The sequence below is a fragment of the Schistocerca cancellata genome, chromosome 11 (genome assembly GCF_023864275.1).
Source record: "Schistocerca cancellata isolate TAMUIC-IGC-003103 chromosome 11, iqSchCanc2.1, whole genome shotgun sequence".
In the NCBI taxonomy this organism is placed as follows: domain Eukaryota; kingdom Metazoa; phylum Arthropoda; class Insecta; order Orthoptera; family Acrididae; genus Schistocerca; species Schistocerca cancellata.
Genome location: NC_064636.1, coordinates 95,250,892 through 95,264,139, shown reverse-complemented (window position 1 = coordinate 95,264,139; position 13,248 = coordinate 95,250,892). Strand labels below are relative to the sequence as shown.

Below are 13,248 nucleotides of genomic sequence, written 5' to 3'. Positions count from 1 at the left end.
AATGTGCGTCCAGGTCATCACAGACTTCCCTAATTCAACGTCAGACATATAGCTTAGCTTCCCCGTATATAAATGGACAGCACTTTCACTGATTCTACATCGACACTACATGTATCTAACTAGTGGTCATTCCTCATGAAGTGACGCTGCTATTCCCAGTACACGTTTAATCGATGATATTTCATACACCTTTAAGTATGTATTGTATGCTATGCAAAATTTAACGAGGAATCTCTCTTACTTATGAAGAAAAGTGTACCTATAGCAAAAAATGCAGGCAATAGTAAGTGAAATAATTATGAAATTTCACATGTAAAAAATTTTTTTTCGTTATGTTGTCTATTGAAACTATGTTGACCAATGGTTGTTGTAAGCACAATTGTTGAGCTTTGTACAAATCTTATATTTATACTTTATTTTGTACCAAATATCGTGTAATATTCTAGGCTACAGGTAAAAAAAAATGAGGAGAAGGAAGATGTATGATTACCTGAATGCTGTCATTCATCTTACGTGGGCCACTACTGCCGTTGGCAGTGTGTGTTCTATTATCTGTGTGTGGACAGTACCTCAGCTGTACAGTCTGTGGTAATCTGACCACTGGATTCGATGAGAAAACCCTTTTTGAGGCAGTGTTCCTCCTGTGCAGCACGCCAAGCGCTGGAGAGAGCAGGACCGTCCCCTCCTCGCAGCCACACAGTGGCCCCAGCGACGACGGCCAGAGGCCAGCCACAGCTGTGCCCCCCACCTCTCCGCAGACGACTCCCCAGCCTGATGACGTCGCCATCTCTCTCCTGCGGTGAGTTCAGTCACTTTACGTGTAGCCTGTCCACAATCACAGAGCGACATGCTGGTCAGTTAGCCAAGTGATAAAGTCAAGAAATCGAATGTCGCTATTTTACGTTTTTGACAAAGCAGAAGTTGTAGGTCTCGTATAAAGTTTTTTCTTTCATTAATTGTGACGTTCGACGAGGCAAGGATATAAGGGGATCTATACACCATTCTACAGGTTTGTTGCATGACTCGTTTTCAGCTCCTAACACAGCTGACTTGTGTAAGATAACACTAAATATTTCCCCAAAAATAACGACTGTGCTGGTGTGTTGGGAGCAATTTCAGTTTTCAGCGAAAACTCTGTCTAGTAATCTCTCAGAAAGCCCTACGATATTCTGGTAATACATTAAGCACACTAGTGGAAAGAAGCAGTCAATAACCTTCACTGTGTCATAACGATGGTGAAGTCACTGGTGACAGTGCCACTGAAGCAGAGTTATTATACATAGTTTTCCGAAACGCCTTGACCAAATAAGAGGAAATAAATATTCCTGAATTCCTATCAAGAATAACTTCATAGTGAGAAACATGGAAGCAGATATCCTCGGTGTAGCGAAGAAGGCTTAAATCACTTAATGAAGGCAGGGCCTACGATCCAGATTGTATGACTGTCAGGTTCCTATCAGAATATGCTGTCACAAAAGTTCCATATTTAGCAATTACATACATCAGCTCGCTCACAGAAAGATCCGCACCTAAAGACTGGAAAATTGTTCTTTTCACACCAATACACAAAAAGGGAAATACGAGTAATCTGCTGAATTACACCCGACAACCCAAGATAAATTATTGTTGTTGAATAAGAGACAAGACATGGAAATTGAAAAATATTTCTGCATAAAAAGACTAATATAAAAAGAGGAGACAGCTGGCTAAAAAGCGACAGAGAAACATCAGCATGAGAAAATAAACTATTAAGAGCAGGAAATGAAACATATTAAGTCAATACTCGATAATGGAGTGAAAAGTTTGTTGAGAGTGAGTTAAGAAAACCAGCCTGGAGAGCAGATCGTTTGTAACATGGTAGTCATGTGAATAACAATGTACGGGGCGAAGAGAGCAAAGGCTTCGTTTTTTCCTCGGCATCAGACGGCTGTGGTGACTAGTAAGAGGTCCTACATAAATATAGGCTTTGGAAGACTAAAGGCGAGAACAGCTTTAAACAAAAATAGTTTACAGTCATAAATATACGGATTTAAAAGAATAACAAAACCAAAAACTTGTTAATATAGAACAGTGACACGTAAGGAATACATTTGCCAGGGTAACATATTTAACTGATTAACATTTCAGGATCGCAAGTTAATATTTGTGCGAGATAAGCCACTGGAAACGTGAAATGCTGGTGCACTGCCAAAAGGTCGAATGCAGGCATGCAAACATGTATGGATTGTGTTGCTCAAGTATCAGATATTGGTATTTGAAATGGAGTTCGATGCCTGATGCAGTTGGTTGGTCAGTACAGGGACGGTTAATGCTGTTGATGAATGATGCTGGAGTTACTGTATGATGATGTCCCATATCTGCTCGACTGGAAACAGACCTGATGATTGAGAATGCCAAGAGACTTATCAACACTCTATAGAGCATGTTGGGTTACAAGAGCGGTAAGTGATCGAGCGTTATCCTGTTGAAAAACTCCCCCTGGAATGCTGTTCGTTAATGGCAGCAGAACGGGTTGAATCACCAGATTGAAACAGACACGGTGTGTGGGATAACCATGAGAATGTTCCTGTTGTCATACGAAATCGCACCACAGACCATAACTCAAGGTGCAGGTACAGTGTGTTAACACACAGAAAGGCTGGTTGTAGGCCCCCAACTGGCCTAATCAAAACATGACCAATACCGGCAGCGAGGCTGGTGGTTTGGGATCAGTGAAACGCATGCTACAGGGCACCTGGTTCGGAGCTGTCTTTAAAGTAACCGATTTGTAATACTTCATTGTGTTACTTGGTGACACCTGCTGCTCAAACTGCTGCTGGAGATGTATTGCAATGCGCCAGAGTAATACGCAGAACACGATGGTATTCCCTCTCAGTAGTTCCACGTAGCCGTATGGAACCCAGTCTTCTTGCAACCGAATATTCTTGTATTCACCTCTCCCAGCAGGCATGTATAGTGGCTGCTCTACTGTGAAATATTTCTGCATCACGGAAGGAACAACCAGCATCTCGTAGCCCCATTACAGACTTCGTTTAATCCTTATGAGATGTTGATAAATGCGTCTTTGCCCTCTCAAAGACATTTTTGTCCTACATCAACTAACTGCGTCCAATCTCAAAATGTAAGTAACGCTCGAGCCCGTTACAGTGTATAATTAAAGCAGGATTCATTTGCTCCCTCACTGTGGTGCTACTAGCGCCACTCTTAAGCGACGTGACTGCCGCGAAAAGTCATCATCATTCAGATGCAGAAACACGCCTACCAACTTTCGTTTATGTCGCACTGCTTCTTCTTGGTGCTGCAATCCTTCATAGTATGTACTATTTCGAAAGTAAAAGACGTTGTTAACAATGATACCAAAATCTCAAAAAGTTCTTGAACGACTTACTTCACATTTTTATACGATACTCTAATAAACGTTGGGACAGTGTTTGCTTTTATATACCAATGGCTTAGGAGTGCGTCATTGACTAGTGATCAAAATTTTTAGTGTCCTAGTTTTCAACACAGGCACTGCTTAACCTCTGAACAAAAATTAACAGCAGTGTCAGCAGAAGACGTCCAGCATAAGAAGTCGCCATTTTCCTGACAAAGGCTTTGTCAAATAGGGTGGAGGAATGACAGAGCTTCAGGGCATTCCCTTGCCCTTGGGGTCTGAAACTGACCTTAAAAGGGAGAAGAGTCAGTAATGATCAATGACGCGAGGATGCAGAAGATAATGCAATCGAATAAATTAAAACCATATAACGTGTATCCATAGGACATACGTCGTTAACAGAGAAACTGTCTTGAAGCAATCTGCATTGAGAAAAGATTCCGGACAAGTTACCCTTTTGGATCTCTGGGAGTGGACTACCAATGTCGAAGTGACCATGAAAACGAGACGGAATAATTTACAATGGGATAACCTTCTACGACTTGGAGCTTTGAATTCAAAGGTTTGATCGTAATTGGAAAGCTAGGGGGTCTAAATACGGAGGTGCAAAGGCCCCAGTCTAGATACGGTGGGGGTCATTGATGTGAAACAGAAGAAGGCTAAGGATTTGTCATAAGACACATTGGGGTAATATTAACAGCAACAGAACATTGTGTCATGGGTGTAGGAATCGTTATGTATAAGAAGTAGGAGAGAGAGAGTGGGCTACTGGGAACAGCTCTATGCCAGAGTTTTTCTCACCAGATTCGAAATCAAACGAACGCCGACAACGATAGTCAGATACACATGGCAACGACACAAGGAAAAGGAGAAATGAGAGGAAATATGGAACTGAAATGCAGTTGCAGGGGAAAGAAAAGAAGAAAGGGTCATGGGGTATACGGGCTTGGCATAGGGATGAGACAGGTGAAAGTCTAATTGATATTTGCAATCAAATTCAGATGGTAATAACGAATACTCTGTTCAGTAATCATGTGAGGAAAAAAGAAACTTGGAATTGACCCAGAGACACTGGAAGATTCCAGCTGGATTACATCATAGTCAGACAGAGATTCCGAAATCAGATATTGGAATGTAAGGCGTTCCCAGATGTAAACATAGATTTAATAATTATGAAGAGCAGAGTGAGGTTTAAGAGAGCCGATCAGAAGAATCAGTGTAGAAGGATGTAGCATACTGCAGTACTGAGAAATGAAACTTAAAGTTTACCAACGATATGGATATTGCGGTAAGGAATGTCACAGTGGGCTGTTCAGTTGAAGAGGAGAGGACATCTCTAGAAAGTAAAATCCCAGACGGTGTACAGACGAACACAGATAGGGAAGCTAACTTCGAAGAAATATTCAGTAAGAAAATAAAATACAACTGATCGATGAAAGAAGAAAGTATAAAAATATTCAGAGAAAGACAGGAAGACAGCTACATTCACTAAGGTGGCAACAGTCGTGGGATACCTGCTGATATCATGTCAGACCTCCTTGTGCCCAGCCTACTACAACAACTCGACATGGCGGCGAACCAAGAAGTTGTTGGAAGTCCCCTGTACAAATAATATGCCATGTTGCCCCTATAGCCACCCACAACTGCTAAAGTGTTGCTGGTCCAGGATTTTGTACAGGAACTGACCTGTCGATTATATCCCACAAATGATCGATGAAATTCATATTGAACGATCCAGGTGGCCAAATCATTTACTCGAGTGGTCTACAATCTTCCCCAGGCGGGTGGTGAACAGTTTTGGCCCACTTACATGATGTCGTTATTTGAGAGCATGAAGTCCACAAATGGCTGAAAATGGTCTCCAAGTAGCTAAACAAAACCGTCTGCATTCAATGATAGGCTCAGGTGTACCAGAGGACCCTGCCCATTCCATGTTAACAAAGCCCACGCCGTTATGGAGCCAACACCATTTTGCACAGTGCCTTGTTGGCAACTTGGGTCTGTAGCTTCGTGCGGTCAACGTCACACTCTAACACTACCGTCAGCTCTCACCAACTCAATCCGAGACTTACCTCACCAAGCCACGCTTTTTCACTCGTGTAGGATTCAACCAATATGGTCATGAGACCAGGAGCTGCAGGTGACAACATACTGTTAGTAAATGCACTTGCATTGGTCATCTTTTGCCGCAGCCCACTGACGCCAAATTAGCCGCACTTCCGAACAGATACGCTGGTAGTACATTCTACATTGATTTCTGCGGTTATTTGACGCAGTGTTGCTTGTCACTTGCACTGACCAACCTATGTACAAGCCGCTGCTTTAGATCGTTATCTGAAGGCTGTCAGCCACAGCATTGACCGTGGTGACAGGTAATGCCTGAAATTTTGTATTCTAGGCACACTCTTGACACTGTGGATCTTGGAATACTGGATTCCCTAACGATTTCCGAAATGTACGGTCTCATGCGTCTAGCTTCAACTACCTTTCGGTGTGAAAAATCTGTTAATTCTCGCTGTGTGGGCACATGGCCACAATCACGTCGGAAACTTTTCACATGAATCACCTGATTACATACGATAGCTCCGCCAATGCACTGCCCTTTAATATCTTGTGTACACGATACTACCGCTATCTTCGTATGTGCACATCACTTTTGCACAACTTGTCACCTCGATGTAAGTCATTTAGGAATAACATAAGTACCATGTTCTAGGTATCCAAGGCTAAATAACTGCAGAAAAAGTAAGACAAAACTTTAAACAAACAGTCGTAGTAAGGACTGACACACAATATAGAAAAGTCAAAACAATAATTACCATGGGAATTCCATTCCCAACGTCAGAAGAGAGAGCAGATAAATGGAAAGATTACATTGACAGCCTCTATGAAGGAGGAACTTTTCTGATGACATGGAAGAGGAAGCAATCTGTGTTGGCGTGGAAGATATAGAGGATGTACTGTTAGAGGCAATATTTAAAAGAACTCTGGTCGATTTGATAACAAATAAAGCTAAAAGGATACATAAAATTTAATCATGACTACTGAGTTCATAGGGGAAAGTGGCACCCCAACGACTATCCAAGTTCGAGTGTAGAATCTATGAGACTGGCAATGTACCATCACACTTTCAGAAAAAATCATCCACGTATTTCCAAAGGTAACAAGGGCAGATAATTGTGAAAACAACAGCACAATCGTCTTTGGAACTCATACATCCGAGCTGCTGATGAGAATGATATAAATAAGAATGGAACAGAAAATTGAGAAACTGTCAGATGACGATCAGTTTGGCTTTAGGAGAGGTAAAGGCGCCAGAGAGGCAGTTCGAAAGTTGTACTTGATAATGGAAGCAAGTCTGACGAAAAGTCAAAATACAGTCAAAAGTATTTTTCCCTAGAAAAAGCATTAGATAATATAAAATTCTGCAGGATCTTCGAAAGTCTTACATAAATATAAGTAAGTTACAGGGAAATACAGGTAGGTTACAATATGTACAAGAACGAAGAGGGAAGACTACGGGAAAATAAAGAACAAAGTGCTCAGATTAAAAGGGTGTAAGACAGGATTCAGTCGTTTCCCCTACTATTCAATCTATTCATCGAAGAAGCTATGATGGAAATATAATAAAGGTTCAAGTGTGGGATTCAGATTAACAGTGAAAGGATGCCAAAGAAAAAATTTGTTGATGGCATTGCTGTTATCAGAGAAAGTGAAGAATTACGGGATCTGTTGAATTGAATGGAGAGTCTGATGAGTAAGGAATATTAATTGAGAATGAACCACTGAAATAAATATCTAATGAGAAGTAGCAGATATTGGAATTTTTTACATTTAAATTGGTGGTCATGATGTAGACGATATCAAGGAATTCTAGAAGCAAAATAACCCATGGTATACAAAACAAGAAGGACATAAAAAGCATACTAGCAAAGGCAAAATTGGTACAACTAGCCAACATAAATCTACTACTATGAAACAGAGGTCATAATTTGAGGACGAAATTTATGAGAATCTATGTTTAGAGAACTACTTTGTATGATACTGAATCGTAGACAGTGGCTGAACACCGCTACTGAGGAGACTACGAGCGTCTGAGATGTGGTGCTAGAGAAAAGTGTTGAAATTTAGGTGTACATGTTGGATATGGAATGAGGGGATACTTTGCAGAATTAGTGACATGGGAAAAGACTGACAAGACGAAGGGGATGTAAAAACTGAAGAGAAAGACAGATTGGCCTACATCCAGCAGTTAATTGAGCATGTAGTGTGTAACTGCTATTTTGAGATGAAGGTTGGTGCAAGAGAGGAATTCATGGCAGGCCACATCAAACCAATTAGATAACTTCTGGCTAAAACAATTTCATTTGACAGATTAATAGAATTTATTTGTACTTAATTGTCTTTAGTTCTCAAAGAAAGTTTTACATGTTATTCCTGAGGCTACAACACACAGTTTGTAACATCAAAATGTACGTGTTGCTGTCACTTGCAAATAACATGGCCCATTACTCAGTAGACATTCAGTTACGTTGTGAGTTTCTGGACACTCATTAGTGAACATTAATAAGGGATGTGTCAAAGTTCATCTCTATGAAGGCTTTGACTCTGCAGAGGAAACTTTCAGTAATGGGTCTGAACTTCAGTGGAAAAATTAGAACCCATCCTTCCTCAACGTTGGACTCTTCAATCTGCAGCGAAGTCAGCTTCTACTCATCCCAAAGCAGTTACATTGGATTCAGCTCGGAATTCATGGCAGAATAGTACATTCATGGAATGTTGTTGTCCACAAACTCTCACGTGACAGATAATGATTTATTACAAGGAGCACTGTCTTGCTAATACACACAATGATACTGTATTGTACGCAGTACATTAAGCTGGAAAACGTGATTCATATACTGTCGAATTTAGTGTTCTCTTAAGCTCAATAGGGAAATAATGACATAGCCATGGATATACCCCATAATGTAACGCCATCTCCTCTCTCCTTCACTTTTGGCATTACACAAAATGGCAGGTAATAGTCATCAACCAAAGACAGAACCTTCCATTGGACTGCCACAGGTGGTTCATCTGTCTGGACCATTCGTTTCCACTCATCCATCGTCCAGAGGCGTCACGCTTTACACCAACGTAAGTGTTGCTTAGCACTGACTGCAGATATGTGTGGCTCATTGGGGGTGGGGACTACTCGACCATTTTACCCCCTTCTTTTTACCTCCCTGTGCACAGTCGTTGTTCTGGCTGCAGTGCTTCATGCGATTTTTTACAACGACCCTCCATGAAGCTCCATGGTACCTATTGGTCGGTACATGGATCCGCCTCTTCTACCTTTTGCTATAGTTGTTCGTTTGCATTTCAACTTCACAAGGGCTACTGTGTAAGGGTCAAAATATTACTGGTACATTTGTTACTCAGGCCCACATTCGAAATTACTGAACCTCCCTGATGGACCCATTCTGCTAATTCTGGTTCTCTGCTGACAACACATGTGTCTCTGCCACCTTTTATACTGGCGGATCGTCCTTTAATCACATTTTTTGGTCAGTCACACATTAGATAGAGGTGTTTAGATAGTTTTGATCCTATTTTGTAGCTTGTCCCCAATGTTATTCAACCTGTATATTGAGCAAGTGGTACAGGAAACAAAAGAAATATTTGGAGTAGGAATTAAAAGAAATAAAAAGATTGACATTTGCTGATGACATTGTAATTCTGTCAGGGATGGAAAATGACCTACAAGAGCAGTTGAACAGAATGGACAGTGTCTTGAAAAGAGGATATAAGATGAACATCAACAAAAGCAAAACGAGGATAATGGAATATAGCCAAGGTAAATTAAGTGATGCTGAGGGAATTAGATTACGAAATGAAACGATTAAAGTAGTAAATGAGTTTTGCTATATGGGGAGCAAAATAACTGATGATGGTCGAAACAGATATGATATAAACTGTAGACTGGCAATCGCAAGGAAAGAGTTTCTGAAGAAGAGAAATCTGGTAATGGCAAGTATAGATTTAAATGTCAGGAAGTCGTTTCTGAAAGTATTTGTATGACGTGTAGCTATGAATGGAAGTGAAACTTGGACGATAAACAGTCTACACAAGAAGGGAATAGAAGCTTTCGAAATGTGGTGCTACAGAAGAATGCAGTGGATTAGGTGGGTATATAATATAACTGATGAGAAGGTACTGAACAGAATTGGGGAGAAGAGGAATTTGTGACACAAATTGAAGCAGGGATTGGTTGCTAGGACATGTTCTGAGGCATCAAGGGATAACAAATTTAGTACTGGAAGGCAGTGTGGAGGCTAAAAATCTTAATCAGAGTCCAAGAAATGAATACACAAAACAGATTCAGAAGGATGTAGGTTGCAGTTGTTACTTGGAGATCAACAAGCTTGCACCTGGTAGAGTAGCATGGAGAGTTGCATCAAAGCTGTCTCTGGACTGAAGACCGCAAGAACCTCAAAAGTTTATGTAAATGCTGTCAGGTCTTTAGTGTGTTCACGCAGACAAGATCCAGATTGCCTAGTGAAAAGCGCATGAAGTTCGATGTACACTGGTGTCCAAAATTAAAGCAACAAACTGAAATTTTGCGAGGTTGCGTTTATTTTGCCATAAAAAGTACAAACAGATGATAGTGAAGTAGGAAAAAATGTTAAGAGCAAAGAACATAAACAACTACAATATTCAAAAAGGTAGAAAAAAATGTTCTTCGTTTTTTCCAACTTAACAGATTTGCAGACACAATCCAACAACTGGATAATGTGCTCAGCATAGGCTGTGACCACCTCTGGCTCATACAACCCTGACATCGACAGGGCAAGCTGTGAATGATGTCATCAATCTCACGTGGAGGCAATAACTCTATTCCTCCTGCAGAGCTACTCTCAAGTCTTATGGAATTGTTGGTGGATGCTTGTGTGATGCAACCCATCTCACTACTACATATATTTCGTATGTGTACTACAAACAATTTACAGTATGACAACACTAATTTATAAAATAAAATTCATGGAAAACTATATACAGTATAATAAAATTTTATACAGTCTTTGTTTCACATGTCATTCTTCCAGAAGTCCACATATGCCCTCGCTAATTTGCTGCACGCCATCAGGTCTTGGGCCGTGCACGCTCTTGGATGGTTTAGTAACGGACACTGAAGCAGGTGGTTCATCGTCTGGATGTTCCCACACGGACACAAAGCACTTTCACTAATTCCCCACTTGTGCAGAATTCTGTTACATCTGTTCATTCCTGAACATAGCCTGTTCAGGGTTTTCCATCTCTCCCACACAAGTTCCGCACCTGATGGCAGCACTTGTTCAGAATCGTGTGCATATTCTTGTTGTTCCTGCCACAGTCTTTTTCTAGAAGTTATTGGTGAACCTGTGAGCGGTTCAGGTCAGTGGAGAAAACTACTTCTTGACGTAAGGCGTTTTGGTACCATTTGGTACCCATGGAGGAGATGACTTTGATTTTGAACCTGTTCTGTTCGTTCAATTCTGCTCTGTATTGTACGTCGGACATTTGGCGGAGCAATTCCTGACAAGCAGTATAGGTGTTTTACTCTTGTTGGCTTAAGACATTCAGTAATATGTCTACACATCTGGTTCAGGACAGTGTCCAGCTTGCAAACTCAGCAGCAGAGTAACAGAGCGTCATGGGGGTGGTGCAGAAAACTTTTGGATTAGGTCGACATTTTGATGTTGTTAGCTTGCCAAGTAAGTTATTCCGTGATTGGATTTCTGCCCTGCTCTTCTCAATGTGCCAGTTGAATGACAGTGTCCTATCAAGAGTAACTCCCAAGTACACTAGGAGAGGGCAGTGTGTTAATCTTGTGCCATTCCATCAAACATTCAGTCCTTGTTTCGCCTCTCTGTTGTTAAGATGGAATAGGCAAGTCTGGGTGCTACTTGGATTGGATTTCAACTGATTTTCATTGTAATAGTTGGTGAGATTTTCCAGGTTCTCAGTTAGTATTTCCTCAATATCCTTGTAGTTTTATGCCTGAGCTGCTATTGCCCTATCATCAGCATAAATGAATGATCTTGACCAGGGACTAATAGGCTGCTCATTTGTATAAATATTGAATAACATGGGGGCAAGAACACTGCACTGGGGGAGATTTGAGTACAGCAGTCAATTGAGGGCTTTTTCTTGTTTTTTGCACTTTTGCAATGAGATTTCTGAGGTTGATGATATCATATGCTTCCATAAAATCTATAAACACCATCCCCGTAGTAAGTCTTTTCTCAAACCCATCTCCAATTTAGTGGGTTAGGCTGAGAGCTTGACTGGTACAAGATTTGCCAGGCCGAAATCCTGCTTGCTCTTTTATTAGGGTGCCCTCAGTAAACTCTTTGAATCTGCTTAGTATCAAACAGTTTGTGTGTTGTGGACAACAGAGAGATTGACCGATAACTCTTAGGATCTTCTGCGTCCTTACCAGGCTTAAGAATTGCAGTTATTTTTGCCTGTCTCTATATTTCAGGAATTCGTTCAGTTGCCCGATAGCAGTTCATAAACCCCAACAGGGTAGAGCGAACACCAAGACGTATCATCTGTTCATTTTCAATATCGTCTAGGCCTGCGGCCTTACCAGTCTTTAAACTTTTGATTGCTTCTTTCAGTTCTGATATTGTAAATGTATGATCGAGTGTATCATTATTTTCTTCTTGGAAAGCATTTAGTCCACTCGTATGCCCTTTCTTCAGTCTGTGTTTCGCTTTACCGTTTTTCTGCAGTTGGGAGGCTATTTGGTTTGCTGTACCGCCAGCAAACCCTGGTGTACCTGCAAGTATACCATCTAAGTTTTGAGCAGTCTCTACGCTTTCCTACTACTGTGAGTCATGTTAATGCTTTCTACAGTGTGTTACCACTTCTGTCTTCTATTTTCAATCATTGTTGTTATGACTTCTACGCCTGCCTCCATTGTTTATGGGGAGAATGGGCTGGCGTCATAAAGACCACAATACGTTTCGTATTTCTCTTTTGTCTCTTCGCTGTAGCCTTGCATGTACGATTTTCTACATCCTCTCGTGTTCTCTGCTGTGCACAGTATTTTAAAGCTTTAACAAACTCACTGAAGTTTTCTGGTAGACGTGTGTGTCCGCGATATGCTCTATGGGATTCAAATTGGGAGATCGAGCTTAGCATCCCAGGTGTGCAATATCTTCCATTTCCAAGAAAACGTCAATCAGCTGATCTCTATGGGGCATACCTCTATCGTCCATCAATACGAAGTGGTAGGCCACAGCACCTCGCAACGACGGCATATGAGGTTCCAGGATCTCGTCACGATACCTGACCGGAGTTAAGCCTTGCCTATTCACCCATACAATGTCATGAAGAGGTGTTCAGGTAGTCCACGTAATCGCTGAGGATACCATTAAAGAACCTCCATGATATCAGTCTCTTTTGCACGACATTTGGGTCACGAAATCCTGTTACACGTTCCCTCCATATGAAAATCCGCTGACAATCACTCTCCAGACCATTTTGGGACTTACGTGTGAAGATAACATTGGCCCACTGTTGGGCCATTCGGTGGGATATTGACGACTTCACTCTACACATTTCTTTCTGTGAAGTGTCAGAGGTACATAAACCACGGGCCCCTGACAATAAGTGACACCCTGGTGAGATCTTCTGTATAACGTTTGCCTAGATACAACACATCCACAGCATCCTGCGAGGTGAGGTGCCAGTTGCCGTGCAGTAGTAAGGCAGTACCGTGATGCCCTTTCAACGAAATAACGGTCCTCCCTTTCTCGTATCACATGGGTCTGCCCTCATCTTCGAGATACAGTTTCTGTCTCTACGAACAGTCGCCACATCTGAGAAACAACAGTGCGATTCAC

At 41.4% G+C, this 13,248-nt stretch overlaps 1 protein-coding gene across 2 annotated transcripts in view; it reads left to right on the top strand.

Annotated features, from left to right (window-relative positions):
• Nucleotides 1-13,248, top strand: part of LOC126108676 (poly [ADP-ribose] polymerase tankyrase-1-like) — a 232,661-nt gene that overhangs the window by 218,124 nt on the left and 1,289 nt on the right. For both annotated transcript variants that reach the window (XM_049913986.1, XM_049913985.1), the window contains one exon: nucleotides 650-799. In XM_049913986.1, coding sequence (XP_049769943.1) covers nucleotides 650-799 — 150 coding nt within the window. The remainder of the gene's footprint in view (nucleotides 1-649; nucleotides 800-13,248) is intronic.